Raw genomic sequence first — 16,250 nt, forward strand, 5'->3', positions numbered from 1 at the left:
TTAAATGTATTTAAGCAAACAGACTATTGCTGTTCTTACGAATGGAAATCATCCAAACATGCACAACGTGTTTTAACTGTTGACATTGTAATAATAATTGTGTGGATGTGCAGGGAATATTAAGATGCAGTAGGAAAAATAGACCTAAATTGGTTTGAGAGGAAACTGGGAATCAGTCATATGAATCTCCAACAAAATAGATAGTTTTAGGGAATCTTTGGGATCAAACCAAAGAGGGTTGTAGTCAAGGCTCAAACCTTCAATGCCAAGGCTAGGCTCTGATGCCTTGGTCTTGTGCGATCAATGCCTTGACCTAGGCCTTAAACGATTGGGTCTTGACTACAACATGGATTGATATGACCCCAAAAATGTCCAGATACCATCTATATTACTGGAAATCAAGACCAAGGCCCAGGTCAAGGATTGAAATGTCAGGTTCAAGGCCAAGGCGTCATTAAAGAAAAATATAAAAATGGATCATACAAAAATGGAAGTTACAAAAAACAAAGACAAATAATTTGTAATCCTGCCAGCTGTTTTGTCATGAAACACGCCCCATTTTTGTGACACTTTTTTTTCGCGATTTATAATTCTCCCCCTCTCCTAACTCTAACCGTAACCATAGCGTGAGTGGCTAATCTCCCTTAACCATAACCCCCAGACCCCCATCACCCCACATTTCGAGCCCCCGTCACAAATTAATTTGTGCCCCTTCACGATAAGCGCCCCATTTTTGTGCCTCCGTCATGAACCCATAGATTAATGTACTTTTCGTAATGCAGCCATGAACTGCCGTGAGACTGAGTTGGCCTGAAGAGATTCTAATGAAATCAAACCTCAGTAACCACTGACAATTAACAGCAAATTAAATTACTCAGTAACCCTGAGTTTCTATTTGGTCCAATTAAATGTCTTTTCTGGGGAAAGCTGTAAAAATCTGTTGAAATCATCCCTCATCGCATATCCACTGACAATATAGCAAGCTGTGGGGTTAATCTGGCTGGAGACCCCAAGTTTCTATATTTGATTAAAATATACTTTTTCTGAAAATAGCTGCAAAAGCAATTAGCAACATTGATCTTAAATTAAAGCTTAAACTCTGGGATGCAAAGTCTCTATATTTGAAGCCAATTAAACATTTTTAAGGGAAAAAAGCTGGACAGCCTGTTTTAAGTAATCAAATCACTGAAAAGTTTGGTCTTAAATTAATCAGGGACCCCAAGTTGATGCAGTTAAACTTTCTTCTGTTAAAAAAGAAAAAAAGGGTGTCAGACTGTATCCTAATAAATAAAGACAAATAAAAGAATGATTTCCGTATTTCCGTATTACCGAGTGAAGATTTTAACAAATTCATCAGACATCAATTTTCTATTTGGTTTGATTAATCAATTTTCTTGATACTTGACCAAAAGTGCATGTTTTCACCTTTGAAAACAATGAAGTAGCCCCTTGTTCTATTTCATCATAACAGTTTAACTGAAATTGAACCTTCATGTGAAGAATCACAGTGAATATCTTTGAAATGGTTCTGCTTGTTTGAAATAAATCAATAACAAAATAAGCACCATATAGAAAAAAAAGGCTGGGGTTTCATTATATTTTAATAAGAGGTTCTCCAAATGTGTGAATCAAATAAGTGAATCTTCTGATAATTTTCACTGGGTATTTAAAAACGCAAAGGAATATTCTATGCGTCCTCAGAAGTCATGAAAAAGTTTTGAACCTCTAGATTATTAGAGGTCTGCAGGAGGTGCTTCATAGTGGACAAATGATTGACAGTCTTGCCTTGGTGACATCACTGGAGGACAAATAGAGTCACCGGCGGGAGAGAAGGCACCGATCCATAGAGGCACTGCGCAGTGGCGCACAGAGCAGAGCGCTGCGCAGCTGTCAGCAACAAGGAGCGACGCTCCGGCGCGCAGATCTCCTCCCGAAAAAACATCCAGCTCCTCTTACTATATCTTCTTTCTTTCAAGCAAAATGTCTTTTATTTAGATCGTTCCCGTTTCGGCGCAGCCGCTTCCTTAGGCGTTTTTTTCCCTCCTTTATTATTTTTTCTTCTCTCTCTTTTCCTACACTGACTGACCCAAGACTAAAACCTGAAGTGCAGCTGGCGAGAATATGTGTGTGAGGAGTTCGGCGGAGGGCACGGACTGTCTTTGGTCCCCCGAGAAGAAGCAGCGAGGATTAAACACGAGTTAATGTGGAATTTATCGGGGCCCAAAGGTGGAACGACGACCGGTCACAGCGTTTCCTCGTCAGGTAAAACACACCAGCTGGACTTCTTCTCTTTTTTCCCCCACCTCTAACTCTTTATAAAATGACTCTCTCATCGAACAAATATGTTATTTACAACCGCAAACCGACAGCTCTGCAGCTATATATGCGCACAGGGTGCGTGCGTAAAAGTTCCCATTTTGGTCAGTGCGGGAAAGTCCAATAAAAGTTGCGTCTTTAAATCGCTGCATGCTTCTCAGATGATTTTTAGATGTCCTGGTCCTGGGTACATCTGGTCCTGGGACGTCAGATGTAACACCTGCTGCGTTTCTAACACCATTCTTTCATGCTTCTTGTGATCTTTCAGGCTAATTTTCCGCACTAAACATGATTTTTTTGACATCTTTGTAATTGGAGACTTTATGTCTCCGCGGTTTCCCAGTGCTTTCTTTGATTTGTCATCCCTCTTTTTTGTTCTCCACTTTGATATTTTGGTGTTTTAGTTTCCCCCCACCAAGATCAGTCTATCTCAGATAACCGCCGAAGGGGGTGTTTTTCTGTTCACATCACTTTTTGTTCCTTTTAGCCTGCGCTCTGGAGAGATCTGCTCCCCTCATGTCAATACCACACAGCCAGTGTATTGACACAAACTTTCTCCACAGGGACTGACTGATCATGGTCGCCGTGGTCCGCACTCTCATGGTACTGCTGCTCGCTCAGGTGTTGCTGGAAGGTGCTGCGGGACTTATCCCCGAGGTCGGCAGGAGGAAATACAGCGAATCCGGGAAGCAGACCCCTGAGCAGTCGGAGAGCTTCCTCAACGAGTTTGAGCTTCGGCTACTGAATATGTTTGGACTGAAGCGCAGGCCGACCCCGAGCAAGCAAGCCGTGGTGCCGCAGTACATGGTGGACCTTTACCGCATGCACTCAGCGAACGGGGACCGCGGCGCGAGACGACCCAGGAGCATGGGGAAGCACGCAGAGAGAGCAGCCAGCAAGGCCAACACGATTAGGAGCTTTCACCACGAAGGTGCGTATTAGTGACATACCTTTACCTGTCAGCTCAGACAAACCAAACCTATATTTAACGGTGAGTCAGCGCGCAAAAGGCTGAACTTCACAGCGACACGAGCGCAAGCGATCTGCGAAGCAGCAACTTTAGCGCGTGATGCAACCTGCTGTCACAGGCTTGGAGGGCTGTGACGGATATGTTATTTTTTAATTATTGATGATATCTGCGCACGTGCTGAAAGTTTTTCCAGACACGCGCCGCAGCAACAGGATGAAGGGCGGTGCGCCTTTTTGCGCAGGTGATAGTCATCGTTCTTCACGAACGCGCGACGTCACACTACACTAACACGCATTACGACAAAGTCATCTTGTCAGACTGGACTCTGAGTCATTTCGAACAGGGCTGAAATTAGTCGGAGGAGGAGCAGCGCGCCTTTACCGCGCCATGCGCCATTACGCATGTTCCAAAAACACCATAACCGCTCCTTAAAGGGGTGATATTGCACAAAATTATTTTTTCATCTCCCTTTTACATTTAAAAATGTTATGTTAAAGATCTGAAAAATAAAACTGCACAGGTAGAAACTCTCCAACTGCATAGAAAAGTTACATTTGAAATGGTTTTCGGATTAGATTTTGTAATATACATCATCAAAATCACAAGTGGAATTCTGTTTACTCCCATATGAAAGAAAAGGGGGCGTGGTTAGCAGCAGATTCTTTCCATTTAAAGCAACAGGTCAACATATTGTCGGTGGCCTTGCATGTGTATGCAAGCACAAAGCAGAGTTCGCATTTATCACTCAGAAACACACATTAGGCTATGGTTAGGGTTGGAATAACAATAGATACAGGATGACTTACCACTCACATGATCTGACAGCTTGTTGTCAGTGATATCATCACAGAGGAGGAGCATGTGGAATACGTGAAAATCTGGCTGAAAAATATATAGGATATGTACAAAATCTGTGCATTACTTCTTCACACATTTTGCGACAAATTTTTCATGAAAATAGGCTCAACAGGTGCAGCAATATTCTAGTATGCACGATAAAAGGCATCAGAGGGCTGATGCATACCCTTCACACTTTACACACCATTATATAAATGTAAATATACATGTATATTTGTATATATATGTACAAATATATATATATATATAAATATATATATGTATGACTTCATTATGTAACTTCTGTGTGACACCATTATGAAGTCATTCATATCAATCCAACAGAAATATTTTGCTGATCCATATATGGTTTAGATAAACGTTTCTTGGTTGTTGTGACATATATTTTTTAAAAAGTGTTTATAAAATGTAATCACCTTTAGATATCTATCTAAGTAATATTCCCACCAGATATGAAGGAAATTTATCCAGCTGTTTTTGAGTTCGCTTGTCCACGTACACACACATATACACGTTTCACCAATGTACATGGTAAACAGGGGGTTATTATAGGTTGTATCTAAAGTATTTTTTTGCTCCAACTGTTAATATCTGTTGTTAAACATGAAATCTTCAGAGATGGATCCAGAGGTGAGGATGGGGGGGGGTCCAAACCCCTCTTCCCCCTTGAGCTGCTGACCAAAGGTGTGGTAAAATACAGGCAAGGTCTTGCATAAATGGAGGCAGACCGACAAACACTGCTGTATGCAGAAGTAGAAAATTTCCAGTGTTTAAAATAAAATTGTGTATCAAAAATGATGACTAGAAAGTCAGAATTTAACTTCCCAGGCTGCCTTAAAATGCAGGAAAAAGGCACACTCCACCTTGTCGCGCCCCACCCCCCCACCCCCCCCCCGGCCCACCTTCACCTAAAGCTAGATTCACCCCTGATTTTGCAGGAGTAAAATTTACTCTTTCAATACTACACAGTAAACCCAAACAAGTTATCAGAACTAAAAAATACAGAGGTAATCAGTTGCCACAATATTTTTGAGTTCATAAAGTTAAAGTCAATTGTTCCCAGAACTCAAAATTTTTGATTATATGCTACTTGTACCTCATGATTACAATTAAATTAAAGTGTTCATTATGTCAAAGTAAGTCCCTTCAGGTGCTCCCTTGCTTTTCACTCAGGATCACCACAGCAGATCCGAGGTGGATCTGCATGTTGAACAAGTTTTACACCGGATGCCCTTCCTGACGCAACTTAACATTACATGGAGAAATGTGGCAGGGGTGGGGTTTGAACCAGGAACCTTCTGCACCAAACCAAGTGCATTAACCACTTGGCCACCACCTCTGCTAAAGTGTTCACAAAGTCAACTCAAATATTTACATATATAATGACTTAGTCCTTTTAAGTTGTGCTTAAATTATACTTTGACGTTTTGCTTACTTAATATACAATTAGTTGAAGTCAATCAAAAATTCTGAGTTTAATTTACTGAAAAAGTAAGAATTTTACACAAACTTGAAGTATTTAAGTAAGTCAAACATTTTATTAAAACTTTGAGTTTACACTACTTAATCTTTTTAATTAATTTGAACATTTGGGTTTTGAGTGCACATTTGGCCCCACACTCTAAGAAATAAAATCTAGAATTTAACTGATAAAGTTAAGGTTAAGTGCAAAACAATATTGGGATTTAGTGCACTCTAAGAGCAACATAAATTCAACCATGGAGCAAAATCAAGCTGTATAATGAGTCTGGTCCATATGTACTGATTGTTCCGTTTGGCTCGTTTGGATAAAACAAGTGACAAAAAATGAACAACTTAGGGTTTACTTGTGCTTTAAGTGCAGCTATTATACAATCAGAATTGAATTTAGTGCCAAGTAAGTTTGCACATACAAGGAATTTGATCTGGTGTTATTGGTGCATAAACAATAACAAAAAGGGAAGAAAAGAAAACTTATGTAAGAAGTAAAAGAGTCAAATATATTCACTGTAATGGAATGGGGCTGTGCACAAACAGGTGATTGGAGTACAGATGTACAACACCTTTCAGTGCAGTGCAACGTAAGTGCATTATAATGATTTATGCATGATAAGAGTTCACAACCTTATAACAACGCTGCTTCTAATTTTAAATGAATCATGTTGCAGCTTTAATAATAGTACACATGTTGCATGCATGCATGCATATAGGGCCTTTACACAGAGTCCTTATACAGAGTCCTAAATGTTTGCGTGGGGAAGTTTCCATCAGGGTGAGTCAGAAGGGTGGTTGAGTGGTTGCTTGGGTGCTCTCCAGAGGCCTCGCGCAATGACACCCAGTGGCTACACTGACACACTACAAACAACCCCAAACCCAGGCGGCCAGTCGGTCCACTGCTGGAAACCTCTGCAGCGGGCCAGCAAACACCTCACCACCACAAACAGGTTCAGTGTGTGTGCGCTGACAAATGTTCACCTGGCTGCTCCCAAAAAAAAGTGCTTTTTAGAAAAGGGCGACTGATGGTTTCCTTCTTATACAACACGTGCCTCCACGCAGGTGTAAACGCAAGCACATCAAAGCCAAGCCAGCTTTCATCACATCTGCTGGCTGATATTAATTTCACTGGGATAATTAGTGTCATGACGATCAGCTTTCAAAAATAAGTCATTCCGTGCCAAATAGAACATTTCCACGATCGCGCAGGAAGTGGCTGCCAAAGACAGGCTTGTGATGCATGACCTGATGTTAGCCTGAAGAAAATAGGAATGTTGACACATCATATCTGTCGTTCACACTTTTTTTTCTATTATTGTTATTATATTTGACAAGCTTCAACTTGCTCACACAGCAGTTCCTCCACAGAGAGGAGGGGAAGGGGATTTGGGAGGTGGGGAAGGAAGGAAAGAAAGAAGGGGATTGGGGACATAAGGGAGGAGAAGAGGGGCGAGGGGGCTTTCCCACATCAAATGAGGAGTGATAGACCTAATTGAGGTCTTTGTACCTCTGGAGGGAGGCTTAGGATGAGATGGTGGAATTTCCTAAATGCCTCCTTTGAAACAGCACAAGTTCAAAGTTTGTGTTTATTCTGCCACACCGAGCAGATTAAAAAGCATACGTTCATACATCATCTGTGATCTTCAGAATGTGAGAAGATCAAAGTGGAGCTGCATCAAAGACACAAAAAAGCTGCACTTTTATGAGCATTTTGTGTCATTTACTGTACAGCATAAAGACAAATTAAACTGTGATCTGTTTGCATGCACCAGATGGCACAGCTCTGTATTCGCTGCCCAGATTAGACCAAAAAAAAAAAAAAAAACAGTTTAGCTCCAGCTCTTATTAGGATGTGGGTTAAATATATGTCTCTGCTGAGATATTATTTTTGGAGAAATATAGTAGTTTCAGAGTTTTTAGCAAAACCCAATTATAAAATGTCAAACTAAATTTTTCCCATTTGCGGTCTATAGTTTCCAGAATTTCCATAGCGATGACAGATCTCTTGGCAACGGCTTGTGCAAATAGTTATTAACCTTCAAATTGATACATTTAGTATTAAATAACATTTCAGAACAGGCTGGGCTCCAAAGGTTAACACAACAGCTGGCATTTATCATCCATAATGATTTTTGTTCTCTTTTGTTAAAAATCAGCTTGGTGATATTAAGGATTTTTCCCGCAGGAAAACAAAAATTCCATGAGTTGGGAAAAAAAGCCGATATGATGAAAAGGTGGCGGCAAATGAAAACATTTTAAGAAATGGTATGTTGCCATGCTTGTTTTCAAGATAAAGATCATTAATTGAGTGGGAACAAGCAGGAGTAATATGCTTATGTGAATTTCCAAAAGAAAAGGATTGTTAAAACGGAATCAAAAGTTGGATTATCTGCAGAATATTGATGCAAATGGCAGATAAAAACATTTATTTTTCTTTATTCTCCACTGGCTTTGTGAATCTTCGGCTTTACCTTTTTACCAACAAAATTCATGTTCAAATTCATCTCAAACTCTTTCGCAATTCAAAAATGTTCTCAGTGCCAGAGGTTTGGAGAAACACTTAAACCACGCTCCTCCCCCAAAACAAGCATGGTAACATACCAGTATTTTATTATTTTTTTTTTTTTTACTTTTTCATCTTCTTCTTGTCTTTTTCATAGAAATCAAATGGATTTTGGTTTTCCTGTGAAAAGCCTTTAAGAAGATAAAGTTATACTTTATGTGCAATAATATTTGGAATTGTGCGCTGCAGCCAAGACCTCAAAGGTCTCTCACACACACACACACACACACACACACACACACACCGCCGTGCACTGAGACTGACCTGCATGTGCAACTTATCAATTAATTTTAGCGGCGTTCTTTCATCTTTTGGCGTTTAAGCGGGTGAAGTCGTGAGCGTGGTTCTAAAGCTGGCATGACATCACCGCTTTTCCTGACTCACACATGCAAAAAGCTGATGTGCGCGTTAGGGCTGCGTGACGACGGCGTGCACCCGCTTACTATAACCACGTGGCGGATTGTCCAGCTGCAAACTGCAAGACAGAAATGGATTTGAGATTTGCGTGTGTGTGTGTATGAGAGAGGGAGAGAGAAAGAGAGACAGAGAGGAAAACAAACTGTAAGAAACATCTTTGGCCAATGTTTCACAGCTCCCAGAGGATCCAGGAAGCCAACTAGGATGTAATCATAGATGATGTTTCTCCTGCCTAAGCCCTTTGTTTCACCCTTGGCAGTGGCTTGACACTCTGATCCACATTTGTTTCTGTGCTTTCTTTCTCTCTCTCTCTTGTAGAGTCTCTGGAGGCCCTGGCGAGCCTGAAAGGCAAGACCACCCAGCAGTTCTATTTCAACCTCACTTCTATCCCTGAAGAGGAACTCATCACCTCTGCAGAGCTCCGTATCTACAGGGACCAGGTCACAGTTGCTGTAAACCCAGATAACAGCTCCAGAAACGCCAACACGAGTGACAGCACTCTCGCCGGTGGCTTTCACCGTATCAACGTTTATGAGATATTCGGAGTTCCCGCTGCACAAGGCGGGGAACCTCTGGCACGTCTGCTGGACACTCGGTTAGTGCAAGACACTTTCAGCCGCTGGGAGAGCTTTGACGTCAGCCCCGCTGTGTCTCAGTGGACGTCAGGGAAAGGCCACAACCACGGCTTCATGGTGGAGATGTTTCACCCAGAGGAGGGGGGGACTGATGGAGAGCACACTCAGGCACGTAGCAGGCATGTCAGGGTGAGCCGGTCCTTGCACCAGGACCAGGACTCGTGGGTTCAGGCTCGGCCGCTGCTAGTAACGTACGGCCACGACGGCCACGGTGACTCTGTCCTCCATACGCGGGAAAAACGCCAGGCTGCGCTCCGCAAACAACGCAGAAAACACCAGCACAAAGCCAGCTGCAGGAGGCATGCCCTCTACGTGGACTTCAGCGACGTGGGGTGGAACGAGTGGATAGTGGCGCCCCCTGGCTATCACGCCTTTTACTGCCACGGGGAGTGCCCGTTCCCCCTGGCAGACCACCTGAACTCTACCAACCATGCCATTGTGCAAACGCTGGTCAACTCAGTTAACTCGAACATTCCCAGAGCCTGCTGTGTGCCCACCGAACTCAGTCCCATCTCGCTGCTCTACCTGGACGAGTATGAGAAGGTCATCCTGAAGAACTACCAGGACATGGTGGTGGAGGGGTGTGGCTGCCGGTGAGAAAACGAAAGTGACTATAAAGATGGCGAAAGTGACTGAAAGATACTTTAGAGGTTATTATGGACACCCGGTTTCCCAATGAAGATGTTTATTTATATGAAAGACAAACAGAGCTATTGTGGAAGACTTTTTTAAACTATATATATAAAAATATATTTATGTCTACATAAAGTTGGGAAAATAAATATTTTAATCAGAGGAATATTCCTTTACTGGTTTTGAAAATGTATTTCCAATGTACATTTTGAAATGGGTGCAATACCACATGAAGTATAATGGTCAGATTTTTATTATTATGTATTTATTTCTATTATAACCACTTTATTTGTAAATAAATACTGTGTATTTATCGTGAGAAAATGTGGTCACTTGCTGCCCACCCTGCCCCAACGCACCCGGCTGCCGTCATGCAAACAAAAGGTTCAAATTCTCACTTAATTCGCCGAAGGAGCCGAACACACATGATTGGGCTCGTTTGGCGAACGTAACTGGAAACCGACAACAATAAGAGGCGCAGACAGGAAAAGTGACGGGGCCGGGTCAGGGTGCAACTGGTGTAATGAACTGCTGGAAGGTGTAGGGTCACAGGATGGGAGTGACATGTAACAAGCCGTGAATGTGATCGACTCCCGTGGGAGGATTAAACAACAGAAAGGCATGCTTTCGTGCACTGCAAAGAAGGTTCTTTGGATGTTTAAAAAAAAAACTGCACTACTTTATGACATCACCAGGCTTCAGAGGAAGCTGAAGGCGTGAGGCTTACTTCGAGTGTAATTTGAGATAAAAATACTCTTGCAGACAGACTTGGCGCCCAGCCTTCTGCACCGTGACACGGAGAGTCAACGCATGATTTAATTAATAATGACAAACAACCATACACCTGCATCTGTGCACATGCTGCACATGCACGGGCAAAGTTTGCCTCCTCTGACTCATAAAGGCTGTGATCTTTTTGGCTCTAAAGTAAAAAGACACTGGTTGGGTGTGTTTGACAAGATGAGACAACGGCAGGGCGACCAGCTGTCAAAAATAAAACATCACATTTTCGCTCACATGTGACTCATTGTTCTGCAGTGACGATGCAACACGGATGCCCCGGATGAAAATTTATATTGCAATCACAATAGCAGATCAGAAAATGAAAGGTGGGGAGAGAAAGAGAAGAGCGAGGGAGAGTTTGGCCGAGTGTGTTTTCCGCTGTGTTTGCATTAGAAAGAGTTTGGAGAGATCACAAGGCGGCTCAAAATGCTCTAAATAGAATGGTTTCTTTTCTTTTCTTTTTTTTCCTCGTGAGTGCACATTGGAGCCATGGAATGTCGGTTTTCTATCTCAGACGCATGCACGGAAAACCATGACGGTTGTTTTTTCAATCATCTATTCAAGGGTTTCCTGGTGGGCTTTTTTTCTTTGAAAACACAAGCAGCAGTGGCCTTGGTGGCCACCAAACCTAGGCTTTGGGAAATAAAACAATGCATTGGATGAACTCACTTCAATTATGAGCAGGAGTTCCATCTAACAAATATATGTAGCCCAAACTCAAATAAAACACATCCATGCAAGATAATTTAATTTAATTTAGTTGGGAAATCCTGACCATAATTGGGTTGAGTTCATCCAGTGAGTTATTTGTTTGAGTGATACACTAAAAAAACTGATTCATTGGATTGGATTCCATCTAATAAATATGTATATGTAGTCCCAACTAAATAAATTACATTATCTTGCATTGATGTGCTTTATTTGAGTTGGGGCTACATATATTTTATTAGATGGAAAGCCTGCACATAATCGAATTGAGTTCATCCAATGAGCCATTTTTTGAGTGTATAGGCTTGTCCTAGGGAAATGCAGGTCAAACAAAGATGTGCTAATAAAATGCAGTGGCACTTCAACTGCAAGCAAAAATGCAATGATCTGCTTCCATTTTTGTTACATTTTTGATTCTCTGTCACATGAAATTTTATTGGCCACACCTGGTGTCCATTTCTGCTGTGCAGACCCAACATTACCACGATCCGGTTTGTGCATTTCTTGCAGGAGCTCCGCTGACACACTTAATGAGCATTTGATAAAAAAATAAATGAACAAACACAAGGAGGTTTCTGCCAGAGCTTCAGTAGTAGCTGAGGTCTTTCTTTTCTGTTATCCACCTTTGTAGTTGAAGTCCATAAAACTTGTTTTGGGTTGAGTGGAAGCACGGCTCCTAGGGCACCTGACTTATGGGTACCGCTCCTGAAACTCGCCATTCCCAACTGAATTATAATCCGGTTGCACTCCGACTTGGCCGCTGGTCCTCGGGTTTCTCGAGCCGCATTAGTAGCAGACGGCTCCTGAGGGACCACTCCTAAACTTCTCACTAAGGCGAAAGATCAAGGGTCAAAGTAAGGAAGGCCTATGATCTCCATCATGACTGACTTTCAGGCTCATCGTGTCCTCACAGTGCGGTCAAACGTTTCCAGCCGTTTTATAACGTTCGTCCATAACCTGAATTTGAAAACTATTTTGGTGACTGTGAGTTCAACATTTACTCTGAGTGTGTAACTGTGCATTTTGTTTGAAAAAGTGTATCGGCACAATATATGTGTGTTTTTTGGTGCAATTCTCTTCACCTGCTCCACAGACCTCTGCTGACTTGCTCTCTAAAAGCAGCCCCCCCAAATATCTGGCAAATCAGTTAAAGGTGTCCTTCGCCGTCTTTGTTTACGCACAAACACACAACAGAGCAGCCGCACAACTGATGAGCAAAACACTGGAAGCCGGAACCCGGCTGGCGTGGCAGGGCTCGTGCGTGTGTTTGGCGTGCACGGTGAACCACACCAAAACTAACTGCAGCTCCAAACAACCCAAATCATAAGGGCTATAAAATGTCATTCCCAGATTTCTGGCTGGACCAGAACTGGAAAGTATGTGGCGTGCCATGCGTGTTTGATGAAACGTGGGGCCGCAGTCGCTATGGGAGATCGAGGACTGACTCGGGGGCCAAAGCAGGTCCTGAAAACATAAAGTGAGTAAAGACATCGGATACTTTAAGGGTCTTTTTCTCCTTCGTGTGCTGCATACGCGCTAATTTTAGAGGTGGCGCACATGGTGTTTTTCTGTGTTCCGAGAACAACCAGCAAGATGACGTCCAGCGTAGTGAAGACTGTGGCATCTGTGCTGCAGCGCTGCACACATCAAACGCACAGGCGTGCACCGATTCAGAGGCAGAGCGAATACGGAAATTTCTTTTCCAGGATGACTAATGGTACATATGAACATACATATTATAAGTGTAGCGACGCAGTAAAAGCCTCAATGTTAAATTAACAACGTAGTGAGTGCACATGGTTCCATTCAAAAGAGAGTTAAATGAAAAGCATCAGGGGGCCGCTGCAAACCCTGATGCACTCCACACGCCGCAATATAAATGTACAAGGAGATGTCTGAAATGGTGTTTTTGACCATGTGTGACCTCATCATATGATTTCTGTGTGACTGCATTAGGAAGTTATTCATACCAGTCTTTCATGAATATTTTTCTGATAAATATGCTTTAGATCATCCATCTAGGCTTCTATGTTGTTGAGGCATACAAAAAAGGTGCTTTTCAGACCATGTTTTCCTTGATCTTTGAGGAAACTACTCCAAAATCTAATCACCCCTAGAAGTCTCTCCGAATAATATTCCCACCAAGTCTCACCACTTCTAGATATCTATCCCAGTAATATTTGAACCAACTTGGAAGGAAATCCGTCCAGCCTTTTTTGAGTTATCTTGTGCACGGTCACACGGCAGTGTAAACAATACCCCGCTATCACTGATTTACAGGGTAAAAATGGCTCACTGATTCAAAATGCTCTGAACAGTGAACACTCAAAGCACTACAGTGGTGATGCAGTGGACATAATTCAAGGTTATGAAATGGCTAAAAACCTAAATGAAACAGCTGCTTCAGGAATTGATATCTGTTCATAATGCTTGAAACACTACATTGCTTCAGAACAAGATTCATCATTTAGAAACACTTAAATCACTGACTGAACAAACTGTCTCAGAAAAACACTCAAAGTGCTGAAAGCTCTATGATGGTGTCATCCAGTGGCCACTTGAACCCCCCCCCCCCCCCCCCCCCCCCCCCCAACAAAACATTTCTGGCTACGCACCTGTTTCATTTATATAATTTCATCCTGCTGAGCCCATAACTATGCACATAAAAAAAATAATCCTTAAATGTGTACACATAATTATTTTGCCTATTTACGATGAAAGAGGCATGTCGGGAATGGCAGCAACATGACTGAAAGTTATCGTTGCTTTGCTCCTGATTTATGCCCCTGTGACCGCCGTTACAGTATTACTGTACGTGCTAATCATCCATGCAATCGCAGTGGACTTGGCCTGCAGCGACATGCTGAAACCATTACCTTGGACTCCGTGGAACAGACCAATAGACAGCCTTATGCTTATAGCAGAGGAGTTGGGTTTAAAGCTCAGATGACATTATGGTCCTCTCGAGAACAAGGCAATGAAACCTTAGAGGAAGGACAAGACTTTGTGGTAGACGCTTTTTATCGAAGGCAGGCAAGTAGCAGAGGAAACAACCCGCTATTGTTAGAATTGTTCATCTTTCACGCAATTCCTGCAATGCCGGAACTTTGTTTCTTTCTCGCCGTTGATTAAAAAAAAACCCAACGTGATCGAAGGGGAACGGACGACCTCGCAGTAAAGCAGGCAAACGCATTTTCACAGATGACACAGGAAAGACTTCCATATGGACCACATGTGGGCTTCTAAAGCGGGCTCTGAGATGGAATTGCTGCTGGATGCTGATCTTAGGTCAGTGTGATGGTTACAGTTAGGTTTGGGGGTGGGGTGAACCCATCTGATCCCGGAACCCTCGCCAAAGGGCGTCTCCACACCCTGAGCTTGAAAGGGGTAGTGTGGTTACAGGACCGGCCTCCGTTTTCGTAGCAGGAAGTAAAGAGATCAATCACAGGCGACTACATGACGTCTACCAGCACGCCTGTGGAAAAAATGTCAATCTCAGACACAGTAAATCTAAAGCGGTACCACACATACGAGCTCAAATCAGCAACGTACTCAGAATTAAAGGCAGCGATGCTTCCGTTTTACTTTTCCATGTATTGTGCAGCAGTACATCAAAGAAACAGAAGTACAGTGGTACTCTAAGAGCACATAGCGCTTTGACAGTTTCTTATCTTTGATCCTGATCACTAACCTTTGACTCCGACTACTCATCTTTGATCATCATCTGTGATCTTGATCACTGAATTTAGATTCTAATCACCAAACGTAGATTCTGATGGCTCGTCTTCAATATGGCTGTACTTGATAGTACAAAAAAAACCCCAGCAAACTTTGACACTAATCTTTTACCTTTGATATTAATTATCACTAATTATGATCACTGTGCTTTAACCCCAATCACTCATCTTTGATCCTCCTCTATGATCCTGATCATTGAACTCGGTGGTGATTTCTAAAATCTGATTCTGATCACTCACGCAGTAGATCCTGACTGCTAAAGTTTTATCCTGATGTTGATCCTGAGATTTAATACTGATTGTTGACTTGATTTACAGACTTTATTGTTTCTTGTTCATCTGTCTGATATGAGTACATCAAAGTAGAAACAAAAATACAGTGATACTCTAAGAGCACATAGCGCTGTTTACATGGTGACTTTGACAGTTTCTTATTTTTTATCCTGATCACTAACCTTTGATTATGATTACTCATCTTTGATCATCATCTGTGATCTTGATCACTGAATTTAGATTCTAATCACCAAACGTAGATTCTGATGGCTCATCTTGGATATGGCTGTACTTGATAGTACAAAAAACAGCTAGTACAAAACAACATAGTACAAAAGCTAAAGTTTTATCCTGATGTTTGATCTTGAGATTTAATACTGATTTAATACCCGTTATGGAGTTCAGGTCTCACTTGGTGGTCTATGAGAACAAGCTGGCCCTGAACGTTTTGTACTTAGTGCAGATTACCAGAAGGCTGCTTCCAGATGCAGTGCACCAGTGGAAACAGGCTCTTTCCCTGCGTGTTTCGGGACAATTCCGTCGCCCACACTTTTCTCATTAGTGTAATAGGGTTTTGCGTAAACATGGAACTGCCATTATCAAGGACACACGCGAAATCTCCATCCATCTATTCATCACTTAGCCATCTATTCTCATACAGCTGAGGCCAACTTTAAAAAATCAGCCTAAAAATGATAGCTGACAGACATAATTCAGTTTTTTTTTTCACTATATATCAAGTTGTCTGCGTCTATAAAGAGTCCAAACTTCCATGAATGGAAGGAATTACTATTCAAAAGCTTTTGAATAGTACAAATAACATAATTGGTGATTAATTGTGGCATCTGTGATTGTACTTAAGGGCCTACCCGTAGAACCAATGC

The 16,250-nt window shown here is 42.1% G+C and overlaps 1 protein-coding gene across 1 annotated transcript; it reads left to right on the forward strand.

Moving 5' to 3' along the window:
• The first annotated feature begins 1,814 nt into the window (after positions 1–1,814).
• Positions 1,815–9,985, forward strand: bmp2b (bone morphogenetic protein 2b). Its single transcript, XM_034162545.1, has 3 exons — positions 1,815–2,262; positions 2,880–3,247; positions 8,916–9,985. Exons 2-3 carry the CDS (start codon positions 2,893–2,895, stop codon positions 9,827–9,829), a joined length of 1,269 nt encoding a protein of 422 aa, XP_034018436.1. The 5' UTR covers positions 1,815–2,262; positions 2,880–2,892; the 3' UTR covers positions 9,830–9,985.
• The last annotated feature ends 6,265 nt before the right edge of the window (positions 9,986–16,250 follow it).

Source organism: Thalassophryne amazonica, chromosome 21 (assembly GCF_902500255.1).
Source record: "Thalassophryne amazonica chromosome 21, fThaAma1.1, whole genome shotgun sequence".
Taxonomy (NCBI): domain Eukaryota; kingdom Metazoa; phylum Chordata; class Actinopteri; order Batrachoidiformes; family Batrachoididae; genus Thalassophryne; species Thalassophryne amazonica.

What these genes read in the sequence shown, in the direction of transcription:
- bmp2b (XM_034162545.1), top strand. Translation starts at nt 2,893, where the DNA reads ATGGTCGCCGTGGTCCGCACTCTCATGGTACTGCTGCTCGCTCAGGTG. An exon ending in TAGGAGCTTTCACCACGAAG is followed by an intron (nt 3,248 to 8,915) that starts GTGCGTATTAGT and finishes TCTCTCTTGTAG; the next exon opens with AGTCTCTGGAGGCCCTGGCG.